The sequence below is a fragment of the Phalangium opilio genome, unplaced genomic scaffold (assembly GCF_054372755.1).
Source record: "Phalangium opilio isolate 3A_F unplaced genomic scaffold, DU_Popi_V2 ptg000070l_1, whole genome shotgun sequence".
NCBI classification, from domain to species: domain Eukaryota; kingdom Metazoa; phylum Arthropoda; class Arachnida; order Opiliones; family Phalangiidae; genus Phalangium; species Phalangium opilio.
In genome coordinates, this window is record NW_028324182.1 from 14,928,409 (window position 1) to 14,946,856 (window position 18,448).

The following is an 18,448-nucleotide window of genomic DNA, read 5'->3' on the forward strand; positions in this document are numbered from 1 at the left end:
TTTGGGGCATCTTTTCTTTCGCTTCCAGTCTGGTTTGAGGTTTCTGCATCATTTGCCAGTTTGCCCGCTGGGAATTTAAGAATGCGCGTTTTATTTTTTAAAGCTCATTGTTAAGCTCATGGTCCCATCCCCATACCATCCTCCCAGTTCTTTAACCATCCATGAGTTTCATCCTACTCCTCATCTCTAGCTAACTCAGGTGGTTTTTAAGATTTTTACCAATCTTCCCCCTCTCTTTTTCTCTCTGCGCTATGCCCAACTAATTCTTTTATTTAATCGACGTGGAAATTCTCTGGTTTTGTGGCAAGAAGTTTGGCGTTCTTTAAGAATGATGGGGTTCTCTCTCTATCTCTCCCTCTCTTTCTCCAATTTCATTAGCGTTAATTACTGGGGACTTTTAAATTGCTCTTGTTGAATCGCTTTTTTGTGTGTAAGCTTTTATCTATACACTATCTGTCTCTCAGCATCTTAGTTTGCAGACTTTTAAGCTCATTTGTTTTTTTCGAAAGTTAAGAAAAGAAACGACTTCTCTATCTTTCTTTCTTTCTTTCCAACTTCCGTTTTAATTATATAGTAGGATTTAATTAGTTTCCCCCGTAATTTTAATTAATTATTGAATTAACTTAAGAGTTCTAGTGACTCTGTCTCCGAATTTTGTACTTGTTGTTAGTGACATTCGTATATACATTAATACCTCTTATAACGTTTTTTGGGTGGAACCTTTCTTATTTTTGTAAAACTGGCGCGGAGAGTCGGTGCGTTCGGCGCTGGTAAGCAATTTTCTGGGAGGTACCTATAATTTTTTGGAGTAGTCTTGAGGAATAGCGAAGCGAGGGTGTATTGGAAAGCGTTAAAGGAATTTTTCTGGTCCAAGAGGTATAAAAAAAAGAGAAAACTTCTCCGCTATGGATGGTTGTGAGAAAATATCGATAACTCGATTTGTATCTCGAGAACTGCGTCCCAGTTTTTTTGCCCATGAAAGAATACCGAATAATACCTATAATCACGCTGTTCAGATATAAAATATCTCCCCTGTTTGACAACGCTAAAATTTCCTCGTGAAAAAAAAAGTGTTACCATTGGCACGTGTACAGATCTGACCCAATGTGTGTACTTTACTAAAGATTTTTTCGTTGTGGGGTTACCGGAACTCGAAGCGAACCTTTGCTGGTTTTCAACTTCAACCCAGATTCTAGAGCTCAGCCTTAAGGCAATGTCTGATATCATTGTGGGTATTAGGGTCCACTAAGGTCCAAGCTTCATCTATTGATTATTAGATTTCCTTTTTTTTTTTTGCGTTAAAAAATCGATACCATTCATCCACCTGTCCATACACACTTACGCCCACGTTAAAGTCTAATTCCCACGTCATTTATAGTTGAAGTCTAACTTCAATTTGCGGGTTTTATGGCAGCGTGTCTGTGAGGGCCAATAAAAGCTTGGGCTTTGAAAAGCTGTCGGTTCGTCTGCCAGACAAGTTCATTTCGTAACTCGGGCTAAGCCTAACCAACCCCTGAAGTATTTTCACCTACCGCTGTGGAATACCATTACCCGTTAACCGTTCTTGCTTAATTAAAGGAGCGCAGTCGATTTATAGACCCAGTTCACCCCGAGTTTTCATTTCTGTTAATAAGGGCCTAGTACTCTTGTATGGGTTTTTAAGTACCTTTGTGGGCCTTGTAGCTTATTGTTGCACGTAGTGAAAATTCCGGGTGGAGTAGATCTAAGATCAATTCGTCATTCAAACGCACGCGCTTTTAGGGTTGGCGAAGTTTAATTCACGAGGAGTTTGTTATATAGAATCGGTTCTAAATGGGGAAAGGGTTATTATATGTCAGTCAAACTTGGCACTGAACGAAAGGAGATGAAACCGTATGCTTCAGTTGGCTGTCAGGTAGAAATGTCTATACGCCATTGGCCATTTAGTATTTTCCCATTGAGACTAAATAGGTCTTAAATATAATAAATGAGCGTGGAATTTAATAATGAAAGCAAAACGTTGTAAGTGCATGGTACGTGATATAGAGTTACTACGTTTTTGCTTTCCGTGTGACGTCTTTAGCTTGCTTTTCTTTTGGGCTACGTAGGCATATTTCTACACTATTTATATTCATGTCGTCTCCCTCCATAGAGGAATAGCGTTGAATGATATTTTTTAATGTTCGTAAAGGATGATTTATGTTTATGGCCAAAGGAATTGATAAAGTTTATAAATATTTTTTTTCGGTAAACACTTTTTTCGCTACAGCTATACAAAATTCGTATGTATAACCATAATGGATGCCCCCCCCCCCAAGTATTACTGGTAATATGTTACGTTAAATGTTTAAAATATGTATACGTACAACTCTGCTAAGGGAATATCGCGCCAAATATCCCAGCTGATGGTAGAAATATTTATTGAACAATATCGTGACCATCTTAAACGTTTCTTACACAGAACTCCTGGCACAGGAACGGGTTAGTTAGGGTGTAGGGGTTCCTCTAGTGGTTTCTGCTGTACTACCAAGGGTACTTTGTACCTTACTTGTATTCAAAGAACGAAAAAAAACATACCTCAAGAGCAGTTTGCAATGAAATTATGGGTAGTAATCTATTGGGAATATGTGGCAAACTTGGGTTGCAATTTTTTTATAACGTTTGGAAATGGCAGATGTTTCTTTCCGAGCCCTGTTTTGAAGAGAAAAGCGTAATTCACGATTTCAATGCAGCTAGCTAGCTGCGCCTTTTCTTTACTCAGTAATTTAACCCTAAGAAACTGGGGGATAAGCTACCTCGGTTCATTGGCGAAAATAGTCTAAACTTTTTTCTTTCGCTATTCGCTATGCTTCTCCGATTTATTTTCTAGTGAGTTTTCATCTGTCTCCCCCACCAACATGCATTACTCCTTTACTACCTGAGCGAGTACTTCCCGCTGCTAGGTCCTTCCTACCTTAATATATCTTTAAAACCCATCTTCGTCCCGCCATTTCGTTTATTTGAAGCAATAAATATTTAAATCTAGTTTATTTCCAGGGTATTTTTTATTTATTCTACTCGTAATAACATTAATATATTCCACAAATATTAAACTGCTATTGGGGATGTTTGTTATTGTTTTCGTTATTATCCATTTTAGTAGTTCTTGTTGGATGCAATCATTTATTTTTCAAACCTTATATTGCTTTTTTGTATAATTTAAAAATGTGGTACAAATGTGTTTCGGCTCTTAAGGGATTTTAACTAAAAAAATATGTGTTTATTAATAAATATTTTGCCTTACAACCGATTTAGTTACATAAACCGCTACTCCCTTTTTGGTTTAAAAATAAACCTACCCTGACAGGAAGTGCCTTTAGTTAGTTTATAACTGTTTATGATGAACAGTTTGAAGCAATATTTTCTTTCGAGGTGTAAAAAAAAAGTATATGCCTTAAACATTTAGTTCATCACCTTTTTTTAGACGCGGTTATGTTTGTTTAGCCTTGGTTTACATTTAAATTACGGTATTATTACAAAATTTAGATGTTAAGCAACTATTTAAATGGTTTTGGTGGTTATAGAGGGTTAAAACTGGTTTCACCTAAGGTAACCCATAAGTGACAGGTGGAAAATTAACATTATTTCAAGGAAATTTTAATTCGCGATTTTCGAGAAATTGTTTTTAATTTATTCTTGTGTGTCAAGTTAACAGTGGTTTTTTATTTTATTTTGTAATTTTGCGGTTTTTAGGAACAGATTTTTCATAAAGGTTATTTGAAAGATTATATATCAAATCATGATAATCAGTTTGAGATTTGGACATTTTTTGAAATTAATTTTAAGCTAACAATTGGAGGAGAAAGGGAGGGTCATTTTGTTAAATGTTTTGACATTATTGATCGATTTTTTATTATAAGAAAATTTCAACCCATTCATTGTTGTGTAACTTTAACTTTTATTTTTATATTAAGTTGAAAACTGGTATTGGGAATTTTTGGAAAAATCTCCCGTGTCTAAGGAACTAACTTGAACTTTTCATTGTTATATTTTTAGGGTGTGGGCCAAGACAAATTGGGGATCTATATCAAGTCTGTGGTTAAAGGTGGAGCGGCCGATCAGGTTATTATCATTTTATTCCTATGATTTATTATTATTTCAACCCGATAAGAAACCACGCCCCAAAAATACCTTTTTCCGTAATATCGGAAAAGACAATATTGAACCCCTATAGTTCAACACCTAGTTTTTACAATGTAACTTAAGACAACAATTCTTTTCGTTTCGCGACTTAGGATGGTAGATTACAAGCTGGAGATCAGTTACTAAAAGTTGACGGTAATTCACTTGTCGGAATATCTCAAGAAAAGTTAGTTTCATTTAAATTTTATTATTGCAAATTTGTAAGTCATTCGAGCCCCAAGTGGTAAAAACACTTGAGTATGCGGAAGACATTGATTGTTAGTTTAGTAACGTGTTATTGATTTTAATCGAACGCGCTACCGTTTGGTTCTTTCTTCTAATTTGTTAAATAGAGCCGCGGAGTTAATGACCCGAACTGGTCCAGTCGTGACCCTCGAAGTTGCCAAACAAGGTGCCATTTACCATGGTCTCGCGGCGCTACTCAGCCAACCGTCACCCGTTATGCAGAGAGGTCAGTTATATTTATCTTTAACTATAAAAAGTTCTCAATGGAACAACATTTACTCGATACCGTGACCCATAAACCCTTTCGAGAGACGATAGGGGAAAATATTGTATGTTTAATCAAGCATTGACTACATGTTCGAAGTTTTTAACATAAGTACCCTTATCTAGATTTTGAACTTAATAATTTCTATGTTCCCCTGTTCTAAGAAGTGTATTACGTGTTAGGCAAAGTTATTGGATAGTCTAAGATACTGTGCTAACATTTCTTTCTTCTCTAATTGATCATTGAACTTGTGGTTATTCTTAACGCTGCTTTATGGAATATCCTTAAAATTCTTCTTCAGTTGGTAGTCAACAACTGAGTATTCATTATTTAAGTTTGGCTCAGATTCAACCTTCGATAATCGGTGCCGCGTATAACCCCGAGACTTCATCTTCGAAGGCGCGCGTATCCGGTTCCCATTACGCCATCCCATCGTCTATGCCTCTTAGAAACTCTAAGGTGGTCGCCAGTCAATCTTCTTGCAACTTATCGCGTTCCGGGTTAGGTTTGGCTCCCAGCGTAGGCGGCGGCGGCGGTGGTGGTGTCAATTCGGCCTCTTTAGCTCCGCCCCAACAATGGGAAGCCGTTCAAACTTTAGATCGGAGTACGACTACCTCCAAACAGAAGAAATTTATTCCCCGGCATCCAAATAGCCCTTTTTCTTACCTAAATGGTCAGTTACCGGCTCTTCCCTTCAGAAAAGATAGTTTAATGAATGTTTCTACTAAGAAACAATCAGAATCGCGTCTTCCACCACCGAGACCCAAAAGCGAAGAAACTTTGCTTGATGGTCGAGCGTCCGGTAGTAATTTAGCTCTAATAACGAAAAGATGGCCTTCAAGCGATTTGGAGTTGACCGCCGGGAGACCCCGAAGTGACGAGCTTTTACCGACGCATCCTAAGAATTGCGTTTGTGAAAGATGTTGTCCCGTATGTCGGGTTACGGCTAATGCCGGACATCCTGAAAAGAATCTGTACATGCAAACAAACCCGGCTTATGGTATATCATTTTGCGAGCTATTGGAGTTGCAAAGCGAAGAAGAGTGTGGTTCCATCAATGATATGAGGTTGATTATGCATACTCCGCAAACAAGTAGCGTCGAAGGTGAAAATAACGTCAAAGATCCATCAGCACCCGGATTGGATGGATCGAGTTCCAACTCCGGAACGCATTGCCTTTGTACTTCGTGTTTAGGATGTCAACAAAGACAACGTCGTACAGCCAAACAAGAAGTTTACGCGTACGCTAGAGCTCGTGGGGTTAGTCCCGTAACTGGACTTACTACTCAAAGAGTTCATTTCGCAGCGGGAACCGTTGACAATCAACCCCAATCAGGTTTACTCTTTAATACCAAAACACACTATAGTTGTCATCTTGTTTTGCGTTCGTAGTTACCCTGATTTACTTTTTCTACACAGCACAAAGTTTTATTGCGTTTCTTAGACTTGATTTTACATTTTAATTTTACGCTTAGCACTCCTTTATTTGGTTATCATTATTTCGATATAGTTTTGATTTCGTGAATATATGATTTTTAGCACGACATGCCCACCCGTTTTACGAATAACACTCGGAATGTTAACCCTTAAAAATTGAAATGAATTTTAGGAGGTGGTTCACACCCTGGTCCTAGACGTATGAGTGAAAGAGATATACCAGCGAGAATAGTTCAAGATCAAAACCACGTCGGGGGGCCTAGAATGCAAGGAAGTAAAAGCGTACCGTCGTTAAATAGCGAACCACAAATTGCTCCCGTTGCCAAACCAGGAACGGAGCAACACTATCCTATTGGTCCCGAACCTCATGCTAGACATAAATCTGGACCGGTTCAAACGATATCTAGACCTGAAAGCACTCATCCGCAATACGATCCTAGATATCAAACTTACGGTCACTCTTCAGTAAATCCCGCTGGTCAAGGCGGTACTAATGGACCTATGGTCAATGGTAGACACCCTCAGCATTACCCCCAACAATTAACGCCTCAACAGCAACAAGCGTTGGCTGAAGAAAGACATTATCAGAATATCGGAATGTATCAACAAGCTGGGCCCTATAGTCAACGGTAATGAAATTTTCTTAAGGTTTTAGGTTTGATTTCGGGGACGGTTTTTAAAAAAATAAGTACCTCTGTTAGGCCACTCCAACAAGGTTACGGTGGTCCTCAAGGTCAACAACCTGGGCCCCAAAGACCATTACACGGTTCGCACTCTTCGCTACTTAGAACAACAGACCCCGCTTACCATCATCATCACCATTCTGGGCAGAATAATTCTCAAACTATGAGTCCCTCACCTTTGGACCGATCGCGTCCCTTATCAACCTTAGTTTCCCCCAGAGAACAAGAACAGTATGTCAACTCCCTTAACTATAGCAATGCCCCTCAAAATCCATCACCACATCACCGTGTTAATCAGAACCAATCATCGGGAACTGGTTCTTGGCCCAGACAAGAATCTCTAAGGCAGTCCGTAAATTATGGTCATAGGTAAGTTGTCGAAGAGAGTGTAGAATTGTTAATGGGGCGCGTAATTAACAATTCGCTTCATCAGAGCTGACTATAGGGGTCAGACTGAAATCACCGAAGAGCCAGATTTAGTTGGTCCCAAATCGGGCGTCATTTATGGTCAAGTGCCTCAGATGGACTCGCGACAACGAGATTTACTTAGACAGGAAGCTAAAATGGAGGAGATGAGGGAAGAGGTTAGACGTAGAGAAGAGCGTGGAGATCAAAGTGGCAGGGTGTCCCAACCTAATTGGGGTCCCGGACCCAATCATCATGTTGGAGGACCCATTCCAGCCAGCGCCACCGTAGTTCGACAAGGTCACCCTACTCAATACGCCACTTACGGTTCCCAACCCTTCCTGGGAGGGCCTCAACATCACCCCAGAGCCCCTGGACAACAATCGGGACCCCCACCACCTACAGTTCCCAAACCTAGGCCACAGATGCAACAACAACAACAGCCCCAACAACCTTGGCCTCCTGGTTACGATGGACAACCTGACGATCGACACGTAATCTACAGAGATTCGCCTCCTCCCCCACCTCCGCCGAGCAGTACCCATCCTCTTATGCAACACGGACCCGGAGGTCCCAGTCCGGCTGTAAGTTACAGATATGGACCTAGTGGTTATCCTCCTAGACCCAATGATGGCGCGACACCGCAAGATGCACCAGGGCCGCAACCTAGAACGGCTCCTCAACCGGCGATAAGAACGACGCCAGGTAATGGAGACGTTCCAAGAGCAGCTTCAGCCACTTACGGAAAACCTAATTTGAATCAAAGGTAAGTGCTAATTTGACTTCCGGGGTCTTAGGGTTTCGATACTTAATGTATATTAATTCGGTAATAGTCGTATGATGCCCGATGTGGCACGCGTGGCCCAAGTTCAAAACCAAGACAAAAAAGAGTTCGGTATAACTAGCCCATCTCCATGGGAACGAGAAGAAAAAGAGAAGGTATGGTGAAACAGGCACTGATAACACAAAAAACACTATTGAGAGTCGCTTTTAAATCACAACCAATCTTGGTTTTCACACTAGACAATACTTTTTAACCAATAATTAATAAAAGAACCAACCAACTCGAATCTCACTCGGTTTCTAATCCTAAATTAACGCTTTTTCTAACCCACTTTTATTTTTTGCAATAAATAACAAACCATACCATACCATAATGTAACCTAAAACATTTAAATCACCAAATAACTCTTATTGAAACCAAACTTAACCAAACCCAAAGAAATTATTAGATTTTTTGGCTTTTTTTCAAATTAGGTTGCGCTCTCAAAAAATTTGGGTTGTTTTGCATGCATGTTCTTTAATTGCAAAAAAAAACTGCACTAACACATTTCATTTTTCAAATTTAATAATTAACATTAACCAAAATTTCCTTTTTAATTAACGTAATTGTTTCAACTGAAATTTAAAAGAAAAAAGAAATAAAAATTGTAAAGTTGAAATAATAAAAAAAAAAAAAAAAGAAATAACGTACCCACACCCATGTAATAACATATAATAACAAGGGAGAAATTGACGACACCATTTGTTATTTGGTTTAACCCTGTTTTTACCAACTTCTTTCTTTGGGCTTTTGATTCAGGCTTTTCATAGACAAATAAGCGTAGTTCCTCTTCTTAGCGGGAATCCTTCCGTAACTCCGCTACCTAAAGGGGCACTACTTCTAGTGAGTATAAGTTTACGAAAGAAAACAAAAAAAAACTGGTGCTTTTCTGTTGTTACCTCTGGTCCAACCCCCTTTTCTATGATCCGTTTATCACGACGTATGTACTTGTAGGATCCTGTAAATTTTAAATAATAACTCTACGCTTATAGGTAAAATTTTCATCCCCGCAAACGTAAACGTTTTAATAACTAGTACTACTAACGCGTACGTGGTGTATTTTTGTCTTACTATTAGCCTTATTCCTGATCAGCGCCACCTACCCATAGCGGCGACTTTGAGAACTACTGTAAGCGGCAAGCCAATCAGATGTCGCTAAAATCTGGTGACGTCACTGACTGGCACTCTCGGTCTTACCAAAAATGACGTCACCAGATTTTAGCGACATCTGATTGGCTTGCCGCTTACAGTAGTTCTCAAAGTCACCGCTATGGGTAGATGGCGCTGATCAGGAATAAGGCTAATTTACCATCTTAACTTTTTCTCATTTCACGGCTGAACCGCTAATAGCACGCTTTTTGGCAGAATTAACACACACCGTTTACTAATAGTAATCTTTTAGATAAGTCTCTGATTAGTTAGTTAGTGCTTGCGTTAATTCTTATCTTTTTAAATACCATAAATCGTTTATGGTACTGATTAACTTCGTTTTATCGTAGCTTCGAAAACAGAAGTTAGACGAAGCTCGTCGCATACGCGATCGCGATATAAGAGAATTGGAAAGTCTTCCAAATCGAACTCAAAAACAGGAAGATTGTTTAAGAGCTCTTAGGTTAGAGCAAGAGTTTCAAAGACGGGCCGAAGAAATGAGTAATCACGGAGATGATGATGAAGATGATGATGTACGTCATTTGTTAGTTTTCAAAAGATAAAACGTAGTCGACTTTTAGGTTGAAATTTCGCGAAAACATGGATCTTTTTCTTGCGTAATTTAGGAACTCTTGGATCGAGCCGAAAATAGAGAAAGGATATTAAGAATGCAGGAAGATTTAGCCAGAACGAGACAAAGAAGGTTAGATTGGGAACAGGAACAATTACAACAACAACAGCAACAACAACAACAACATAAGCCCAAAGTTCCGGAACAAATAAATCAACAACCCAATCATCATAACCATGACCAAGTGCAAGATACGGAAGGTAGACTTCATCATTTAAGGTTAGAGGAAGTTAACAGGAAAAAGGAACTTGAGGCGACGAAGTTGGCGGAAGAGAGACTCTTAAGAGAAGCCAGAAGACGACAGGTAAGGGTGTTATTTTGATTTTTCGATACTTGAGGGTTTAAAACAATGAATCTGGTTCCGAAAGGAGGAAGATTATCAATCAGGGGGGTATATTCAAAAGAATTCCCATAATTCGAGTGGCCCTCAAAGACTAGACACGCTTTTAACAACAACAACCACCACTACAAATGCCCAAAATGACATTCCACCGGCTTTACCAACGTCACCACCCCCTCCCCTGGAAAACGAGTATCACCATGGTAATCATTTCGAGCAACCCAACAATTCGGGCGCTCAAAGACTCGAAAGTTTGTTGTTACAAGGTGGAGGAGGACATTCTCAAAATATGGATCAAAAATCCGGGGCTCCACCACCACCCGAACGTAAAGCCTCTTATGATCTGCATAATTCCTCTCAGTCTTCAATAAGATACACCGGCGTTCTACGGAATGGAGACATTAATCATCCACCCCCTACTATGCAAAAGAAAGTTTCCTTTCACGATGCCCGACTCGAAACGGAAATTAACGAAAGGAAGAATTCTTCTACCAATAATGATAGTAGTTACACGTTGGATGATATAGATGAAGCCTTAGATTTGGGAAACAATCAAGTTTCTTCGGCATCTTTGGTTTTAAATACCTCGGGACAGTCCTCCGTTTTAAATACCTCTATCGGTAGTACGCCCGGTGTTATCGGAGCTCAAGAGGTTTATAGGGATCCCAGGCAAAGAATAGAAGCCGAAAGGTATCAAATGATGGGTCAAACGGGAGCTAGAAACAATCTCGGACCCGAAAAACTCAGTTTTAGGGAAAAAATGAAAATGTTTGCCCTCGAAACTGGACAGGATGATACACCCAAAGACAAAGTGAAAATTTCACGAGCTCAACGTGAAATTGAGACCAAAACGACGACGAATAATGGAGCCATAGCGGCTGCTACTCAGTCTTGAAAACCCTTTATACAATATTGGTCCAAAGTTTTTTTGTTTTTTTTTTTTCGTTTTTTTTTTTACTTTTTGTTTATTTTTTATTTTAAAAGAAAGTGATGTTAATAAAAAGTGAAAAAAATTTTAACGTGTAAAGATTATAAATTGTCATAATTCTCTCTCTCTCTCTTTACAAGCAATGAAATCAAATTAATATTTTACGATGGAACTATTTTTGCCAAAGCAATTTTAATTTGGTTATTTTTGGATAACCTCTACTTAAAAAAAAAAATAAACTTCAAAGATGAATTTGAGGTCACAAATTTGTTTTATAGTTATTAATTATAAAGATGGATTCATTTTTACAACAACAAAAAAAAATATATCATAATATCTTTATCATTCATTCGTAATTTACGCCTTCCCTTAATTCTCCCGACCCAAGTTGTCGTAATATTTTTAAATTTATTATAGATTGTTGATATTAAATGCGTTTTGAACAATTTGGGTACAAAAAGTGGACTTAAAAAAATGTACAATAGTACGATAAATTTATATATTATTATTAACTTGTGCCTTTTGAAGAAACATTTTACGCATTTATAACGATGATATTTCATTCTCCGTCCTTTACGACTACGTTAATACATCTCATGAACTACATTTGCAGCTTTTTTTGTTGATTTTGTTTTTTTACTCCCAAATATCGCCGCAAAGTGAATTTTTTAATTTTACAAGAAGAGATAAAAAGATTAAATTTGTGGTGAATCGAAAAATAAAGTTTTGTGTATAGGGTTTATAATTTTTAAGAAGATATTGTTCTTTTTCCATTATAATTATTGAAAATAATGCAGCTTTTTAATTGGTTAAATATTTTAAGTAGCTGTTGTATATTTTATTGTGCAATTTGTCTATTAAGACATTGGGAATAAAATAAAGTTCGTTTCTTTCAATCAATTTCGTAGGCCTTGGCGTTGTTTTTCTGTTGCCACGTGGCGAAGAATGATTCAAATTATAGTGGCGCGTGATTCGGGACTCTCCCATTGGCTACAGCTGGAGTATCGCGCATGCGCTTTTGTGACGTCAGTTTGTCTACTAGTAGTTTTAGTTGAGGGAGTTGAAAGTGGAGCACCCGTTTATCGTTGGTTTTTCTTGTAAACTTACTAAACTCGAGTATAAATTTCAGTGGTGCATGATAATTAACGTGTATTAAACAACCAAAAATATTGAAAAAATATTTCAAGGTGATACAACAGCTGCGAACCCACCTTTTTCCTCCTTACAAGCCAAGGCTTAGCGTCTCTACGTATAAAACGTATGTGTTAACTTTTCATATAGCTTAATTTTCTTTACTATCTTACTTTGCCCGCTTGTTAGTATAAGATTATCGGAAGTAAATATATATTATAGTATTGTATTATTAAGAAGGTTGAGGAAATGTGTATATATTCAACAGAAATTAGGTTAAATATTTTTATATAGTTGCTACCATGGATAAAGAATGCGCGTGAGGAAATTTGTTTTCACTCTACAGGATAGGCAACTCCCTATCTCGAGCGACAGCTTATTCTGTGTATACTCTGTTACAACATCGGTTGTCAGCACGCGCAAAGCTGGGTCTCTATGTAATCTAGCCTTGCGCGTGCTGACAAGAGACAAAAAACTTCAGGATCTTCAGGATTTAAAATCGTTTAAAATATCCTGAAGTTTTTTGTCTCTTGTCAGCACGCGCAAGGCTAGATAACACAGAGAAATAGCTTTACGCGTGCTGACAACCGATGTTGTAACAGAGTATACACAGAATAAGCTGTCGCTCGAGATAGGGAGTTGCCGATCCTATAGCGTGAAAACAAATTTCCGCACGCGCATTCTTTATCCATGGTTGCTACAGTACCTCGGTATTTATACGGACCTAGAATAAAGCTATATGGTAAATAGTAGCTGCAGCTGCCAAAACAGGGGGGAAGAGAATAACCTCTATGATAATTGACAGGCAGACTTGGAGCTTGTCATTTGAAATTCGCGATCTCGTTCGTGAAAGATCGATGTTATTTTACAGAGTAAAAGAATCTGAGTTCTATATATTTCAATCTTTGAGATTCATGACCAACCTTTGACAATGTCCGAGATATCACACCTTTTCTTCAAAAAGTTTTCAAACACTTTAATATTTCTGTTTTCATTGGCATGGCAATCGAGAATAAGACTTCCAGCACTATTAACTATCTGTTTTATGGTCTTAGACGTTAGACTTCAGCTAGAAGTCAATGTTAATATTGTATAAATGCTGGTGCTCATAAAATTTTTTCCCTTTTGAACTGAAAACCAAATGAAATAATGATGCCTTTTTTTCTTAATCATTTAAAATAACTCATATTTTTTATTACGAATCATTAACTTCAAGCGCTTAAAAAATTGGCGCTTGAGTTAAAATTGTATATTACTCTATGAACAATTTAATGTTGAAATCAAATTGTTCGATATAATTATGATTAAATATAAATTTATTTGATCCATGCCTCTTATTTCCCTTGTGACTAAGCCAAAACTGTTATCTGAAGTATATTATTAGAAGTAAGCGATGGCGTGCAAAACAAAATGAGCAAAGTCGCACTTTGAACTATTCCCATTCAAAAAACCATAGGCTGCCTCTCAGAATCCTTCTTTATATTTATGATAGTTTATCACTCAATTGATTAAGATAAACACTTCTTCAATTGGCCTTGCGTACTTGAATAGACCTATAGGAAAGCGTGATAGGTGTCCCCTACATTTTCTTGCAGACACTTAGACTCATTGATAAGTTAGGCACTTTTGTTTCAAGATGGATCCTGGTTTCAAGGGAAAAACTGCTCTGGTTACGGGAGCTGGTAGAGGTATGCCAAATCCATAATTTCATAAAATCGTCTATAGAAAATATGCCATAATTAATACAGGTATTGGCAGAGTCGTATGTCTAAAATTGGCCAATTTAGGCGCCAGTGTTATAGCACTAAGTAAAACTCAAGAAAATCTTGATAGTTTGAAATCTGAAGTATATATAAAGAAATTAGTTTTTAGGGTGTGGTTGTTTAATTAGTGTCTAATTAGATCCCTGATCTTCGTACTGTATGTGTGGATGTTGGTGATTGGTCAGCTACTAGAGCTGCTCTGCAAAATATAGGACCCGTTGACCTATTAGTCAATAATGCCGCAGTTGCGTCTAGCACGCCTTTTGAAACTGTTACTGAAGAGTCCCTTGATAAGTACGATTCGGTACTTAAGACATAATTCAGGGATTTAATAAGTACGACATTGTTATCTTAGGCATTACGCAGTCAATGTAAAATCCGTGGTTAACGTATCACAAGTTGTTGTGAAGGGTATGAAGGAACGTGGTACAGGAGGGTCAATAGTTAATGTGTCATCTCAGGCTAGTTTGATTAGTCTTCTTGAGCACGCTGCCTATGGTGCGTCTAAGGCGGCAGTTGACTCTTTAACCAAACTTATGGCTTTGGAATTAGGACCTAGTAAGGTACGTGAGACTAGTCATGGTTATAGTTTATCACTGCGGAAAACGAAAACTAAAGGTTTATTGTACAATCCGCGTGTTAAGATTCGTGTCAATGCTGTTAACCCAACTGTCGTTATGACCGATATGTCCCGAGCTCGTTGGTCAGTACCAGAAAAAAGAGATCCAATGATTAATAGAATTCCGTTGAGACGCTTTGCTGGTATGTTGGTATAGTTAAAGTTATTTTTTGATCAGTTCGTCCTAAAGATGTGGTTTTTGTTGTTGTCGTTAAGAACCGGAGGAGGTTGCTGACTCTATTATATACTTGTTGAGTGATCAGTCATCCATGGTCAATGGACTTTTACTTAGAGTCGATGGAGGGGCTACTGTCTAAATTGTGAAATCTTGAAATTTGATACGAGATAAAAATAAATGCATTTCTAGTAATAAAATGTCTTTAAAAATTCTTAAATTCTGCACTTTTTATCAGTCGGGGTCCAAAAGTTAGAACTGGTTTGACAAGATTTTAAACTTGAAAATCTTCAGATTAAGTTAGGCATTCCATGCTCGTCTTCCGAACGAATTAGTTTTATATTTTGCAAATAGTTAATTTTGAACGATGGAAATTGATTTTGGCGGTAAAGTAGCCCTTGTAACTGGTGCTGCCGATGGTGAGTCTGTAATTAAGTACTTGTAATTACGCTCGTTAATTACTGTCCCTGGTATGCTATTCAGGAATTGGCAAAGAAACTGCCATACAGTTGTTGGAATGTAACGCGAAAGTTATAGCTTTGGACATAAATGAAGTTGGTTTAGAATCCCTGAAAACATTGGTATATTATTTTAGGCAAAACTTTGAGTACTTAGGATAAGTTTTAATTAGGGTTGAAATTTAAATCAGTATCCCAAAATTGAGACTGTTCGGGCTGATGTTTCTGATTGGAATGGGGTTAAAAAGATTGTAGAAGGTTTGGAACCAATCGATTTATTGGTTAACAACGCTGGTATTTTGGAAATGCAAAATGTAGGTTCCATTACCGAGGAATCACTGTCCCGTATTCTGGACATTAATGTTAAATCGGTCTTTAACATATCTCAAGTAATTAAGTCCCCATTTTTGACTTCATTTAGTGTTTAAGTTTAGTTATACCGAAAATACATTATAGGTTGTTAGCAATAGCATGATAGCCCGTGGTACCAAGGGGTCAATTGTAAACCTAGCTAGTATAAGTAGCAAAGTTCCCACTCAAGGATTTGGCGCTTATTGCGCGTCTAAAGCCGCTGTCAGTATGTTGACGCGTGTACTTGCCCTCGAATTGGGTCCGCATCAGGTGATATGACTAGTAGTTTGATATAATATAAGCGCAGGACATAATTAAGTACTTTAATAATAATCATGTAGATTAGGGTGAACTCGGTCTCACCTACCATCGTAGCCCCGACTCAAATGGGTCAAAAATGTATGGGAGGCCATAAAGATGGTGCCGGAATACAAACCATGTTGGCCCGGCATCCTTTGGGACGATTCGCCGGTAATTACTTTAATTCAACTATGAAATAAAGTATAAATGAATTAACGCGAGTCGTGAATTTGCGTTTAGAACCGAAAGAGATCGCGAACGCCATTGTCTTCCTGTTGAGTGACAGAGCTTCACTTATCCATGGTACTAACTTACCCGTTGACGCTGGTCTACTCGCGGCCTAATCAGCAGATCTAATGGTCTCGTCGAGTTTATCAAATTCTTATCGCAAAATTTATATTTCAAATTTTATTATCAATCTTTTCAACAATAAAAAGGAACAGTCTATTCTTTATCTCATTAAGTTCATGGCAGGCCACAAGATATTTCATATCTATGGATAGTGCAATTGGCTTTGTCGTTCGGAACAATAAATGTTTATCAATAGTGTAAATTCAACTTGTCAAATAAATTTATAATTTCTCTTGGTGTCTTATTTTATTCGAACCAGTTTTTCTTGTCTTAACACAATTTTTTCTTGTCGTTGTAAATTGGCCCAATTCCATTTTTAAAGAATTTTACGAAGAAGTTAGGTTGAAAACATTCAGATATATTCTAGATTTCCGAACACAGAACTATATTAATTTCCACTTTCAATATTTCAATATGGATATCGACTTTAAGGGAAAAAGAGCACTTGTAACAGGAGGTGGTCAAGGTGGGTAATTGTGTAATTTGAACCCTAATTTTAGGAGGAAAATTACTAGGTATTCATTAAGGTAAGGATATTGCTATTATGATTTTTATATAGGAATTGGTAGAGAAACGGCTGTGAAGCTCTTGCAATGCAACGCTAATGTCGTTGCATTGGATATTGATCAAGATGCGTTGGAGCAACTCAAACTACAGGTCTCGTGCCTTTTTTTTTAATATATAAATCCTTAATTATGCAAATTAAGCGAATGGGATCATAAAATCAAAGAAAATTGATATGGGAATAGAAATATTCGCCGCGCGTATGGTAATCCTCTTTGGTCTACTGGTAAAAGTAAATTACATTCTATATTCCTGGTGTTTATTTTCTTTGAAGTTGAGAAGACCCCTAAGTTGTAGTTTTTATCTTAATATCAAATTATTAAATAGTACCCTCAAATTGAAATTGTTCGAGCTGATGTCTCTGATTGGGAAGGGGTGAAAAAAGTAGTTGAAGGTCTGTTTTTAAATACTTGTAAATAAAAATTATTATGTATCGGGTCGGGCTACATTACGTGTGACTGGTTTTTCTTACTGAAAATTAGGCTTAGGACCAATTGACCTACTGGTTAACAATGCTGGAGTATTGGCTTCTAAGCAAGCCGTTGGAGATATTACCGAACAGAACCTTAGCAGGTTGAAAAACATTGTTTACTTAAATGGCTCCACGAGTCGCTTGCCCCCTTTCATACACTTAACTTCTCGGAAGCGACTTGTGGATGTCTTTAAGTCAAATGTGTTGTAACTCCAATTGTAAGAAACTTTATAATTTGCAGAACATTGGATATTAATGTCAAATCGTTAGTCAACATATCGCAAGTAATTTCTAGCATCATTACCTATCGTAGTTTTATTTTAAGTAATTATGGAAAATGTTAGGTTGTAGCAAACGGTATGAAAGCCCGTGGTGCCCAAGGAGCCATTGTCAACCTAGCCAGTGTTGCCGCGCGTATGCCCTTTCCAGGGTACCTTCCTTACTCCGTTTCCAAAGCTGCAGTTGTAATGATCACCCAAGCACTCGCTGTTGAATTGGGACCACATCAGGTTAACATGACCACACCTCTGTGACCTCCATTTGTGTTTAACACACTTTTTTGACTTAAGTAGATTAGGGTTAACGCCGTTTCACCTACCATCGTGACAAATACCAATATGGGTAGGGAAGCCATGAGCGGGGTTGAGGCAGAACTCGCCTATTTAATGATCAGACATCCAATGGGAAGATTGGCTGGTACGCCAGATTTGTTTTTAATTATGTTGTTTCGTTCTAAGTACTTTTTTTTAAACTCTAGAACATCAACAAGTAGTTGAGGCTATTGTTTTCTTGTTGAGTGATCGAGCATCCCTGATTCATGGTGCTAACTTACCAGTTGACGCTGGACTTAGTGTCGCCTAAGTTTAATTAAGATTAAATCGTAATTAACATGTTTCGTAAAGCTAATTAGTGTTTAATATCAAATTATATTTTATATTTTGGATATATATTAAAAGATTATAATATTCGTAAGGAACCTCTCTGATTGGTGGGTTATCAAGTTAAAAACCCTTGACCTTGACCTCGACCTTATTTGAGTGTCATTTCCAAGGGAATGTTCACGCGTTTGTACTTCACTTGTATCTCTTAAAATAAAAATACAGCCTATATTGCTCTTAAATTTTATTTCTATATTGGTTACCCCCTTGGTCAAATTGAATTTTTAGAATATATCAAATTACAATGCAGATAACTTCTATCTCGGTTCGGTTTTGAGC

At 37.7% G+C, this 18,448-nt stretch overlaps 3 protein-coding genes across 6 annotated transcripts in view; all 3 read left to right on the forward strand.

The window, feature by feature from the left end:
- Positions 1-11,947, forward strand: part of cno (adherens junction formation factor afadin) — a 45,558-nt gene extending 33,611 nt beyond the window's left edge. The window contains exons 13-23 of one of the 2 annotated variants that reach the window (XM_089843468.1): positions 4,015-4,080; positions 4,254-4,327; positions 4,494-4,612; positions 6,261-6,717; positions 6,790-7,140; positions 7,205-7,942; positions 8,010-8,115; positions 8,759-8,842; positions 9,499-9,681; positions 9,775-10,083; positions 10,148-11,947. In XM_089843468.1, the coding sequence (XP_089699594.1) occupies positions 4,015-4,080; positions 4,254-4,327; positions 4,494-4,612; positions 6,261-6,717; positions 6,790-7,140; positions 7,205-7,942; positions 8,010-8,115; positions 8,759-8,842; positions 9,499-9,681; positions 9,775-10,083; positions 10,148-11,014 (3,354 nt within the window). In that variant the 3' untranslated portion in view covers positions 11,015-11,947. The remainder of the gene's footprint in view (positions 1-4,014; positions 4,081-4,253; positions 4,328-4,493; positions 4,613-6,260; positions 6,718-6,789; positions 7,141-7,204; positions 7,943-8,009; positions 8,116-8,758; positions 8,843-9,498; positions 9,682-9,774; positions 10,084-10,147) is intronic. The other variant, XM_089843469.1, reaches the window with a different exon arrangement.
- Positions 11,948-12,074: 127 nt separating this feature from the next.
- LOC149661926 (L-xylulose reductase-like) lies at positions 12,075-18,351 on the forward strand. 3 transcript variants are annotated; one of them, XM_089843484.1, is made up of 9 exons: positions 12,075-12,305; positions 16,563-16,661; positions 16,755-16,852; positions 17,087-17,153; positions 17,242-17,332; positions 17,473-17,515; positions 17,576-17,740; positions 17,804-17,927; positions 17,989-18,351. In XM_089843484.1, the coding sequence occupies exons 2-9, from the start codon at positions 16,610-16,612 to the stop codon at positions 18,090-18,092; spliced, it is 744 nt and encodes a 247-aa protein (XP_089699610.1). In that variant the 5' UTR covers positions 12,075-12,305; positions 16,563-16,609; the 3' UTR covers positions 18,093-18,351. The 3 variants fall into 3 exon arrangements, with proteins under 3 accessions (XP_089699610.1, XP_089699611.1, XP_089699612.1); XM_089843485.1 differs by lacking the exons at positions 16,563-16,661; positions 16,755-16,852; positions 17,087-17,153; ... (3 more) ...; positions 17,804-17,927; positions 17,989-18,351 and adding exons at positions 13,774-13,866; positions 13,927-14,024; positions 14,081-14,235; ... (1 more) ...; positions 14,586-14,703; positions 14,777-14,935 and having other exon boundaries at positions 12,095-12,305; XM_089843486.1 differs by lacking the exons at positions 16,563-16,661; positions 16,755-16,852; positions 17,087-17,153; ... (3 more) ...; positions 17,804-17,927; positions 17,989-18,351 and adding exons at positions 13,815-13,866; positions 13,927-14,024; positions 14,081-14,235; ... (1 more) ...; positions 14,586-14,703; positions 14,777-14,935 and having other exon boundaries at positions 12,095-12,305.
- LOC149661927 (carbonyl reductase [NADPH] 2-like) lies at positions 14,959-16,439 on the forward strand. The gene is made up of 6 exons (XM_089843483.1): positions 14,959-15,154; positions 15,219-15,316; positions 15,385-15,582; positions 15,650-15,814; positions 15,886-16,015; positions 16,085-16,439. Exons 1-6 carry the CDS (start codon positions 15,103-15,105, stop codon positions 16,186-16,188), a joined length of 747 nt encoding a protein of 248 aa, XP_089699609.1. The 5' UTR covers positions 14,959-15,102; the 3' UTR covers positions 16,189-16,439.
- Positions 18,352-18,448: the final 97 nt, after the last annotated feature.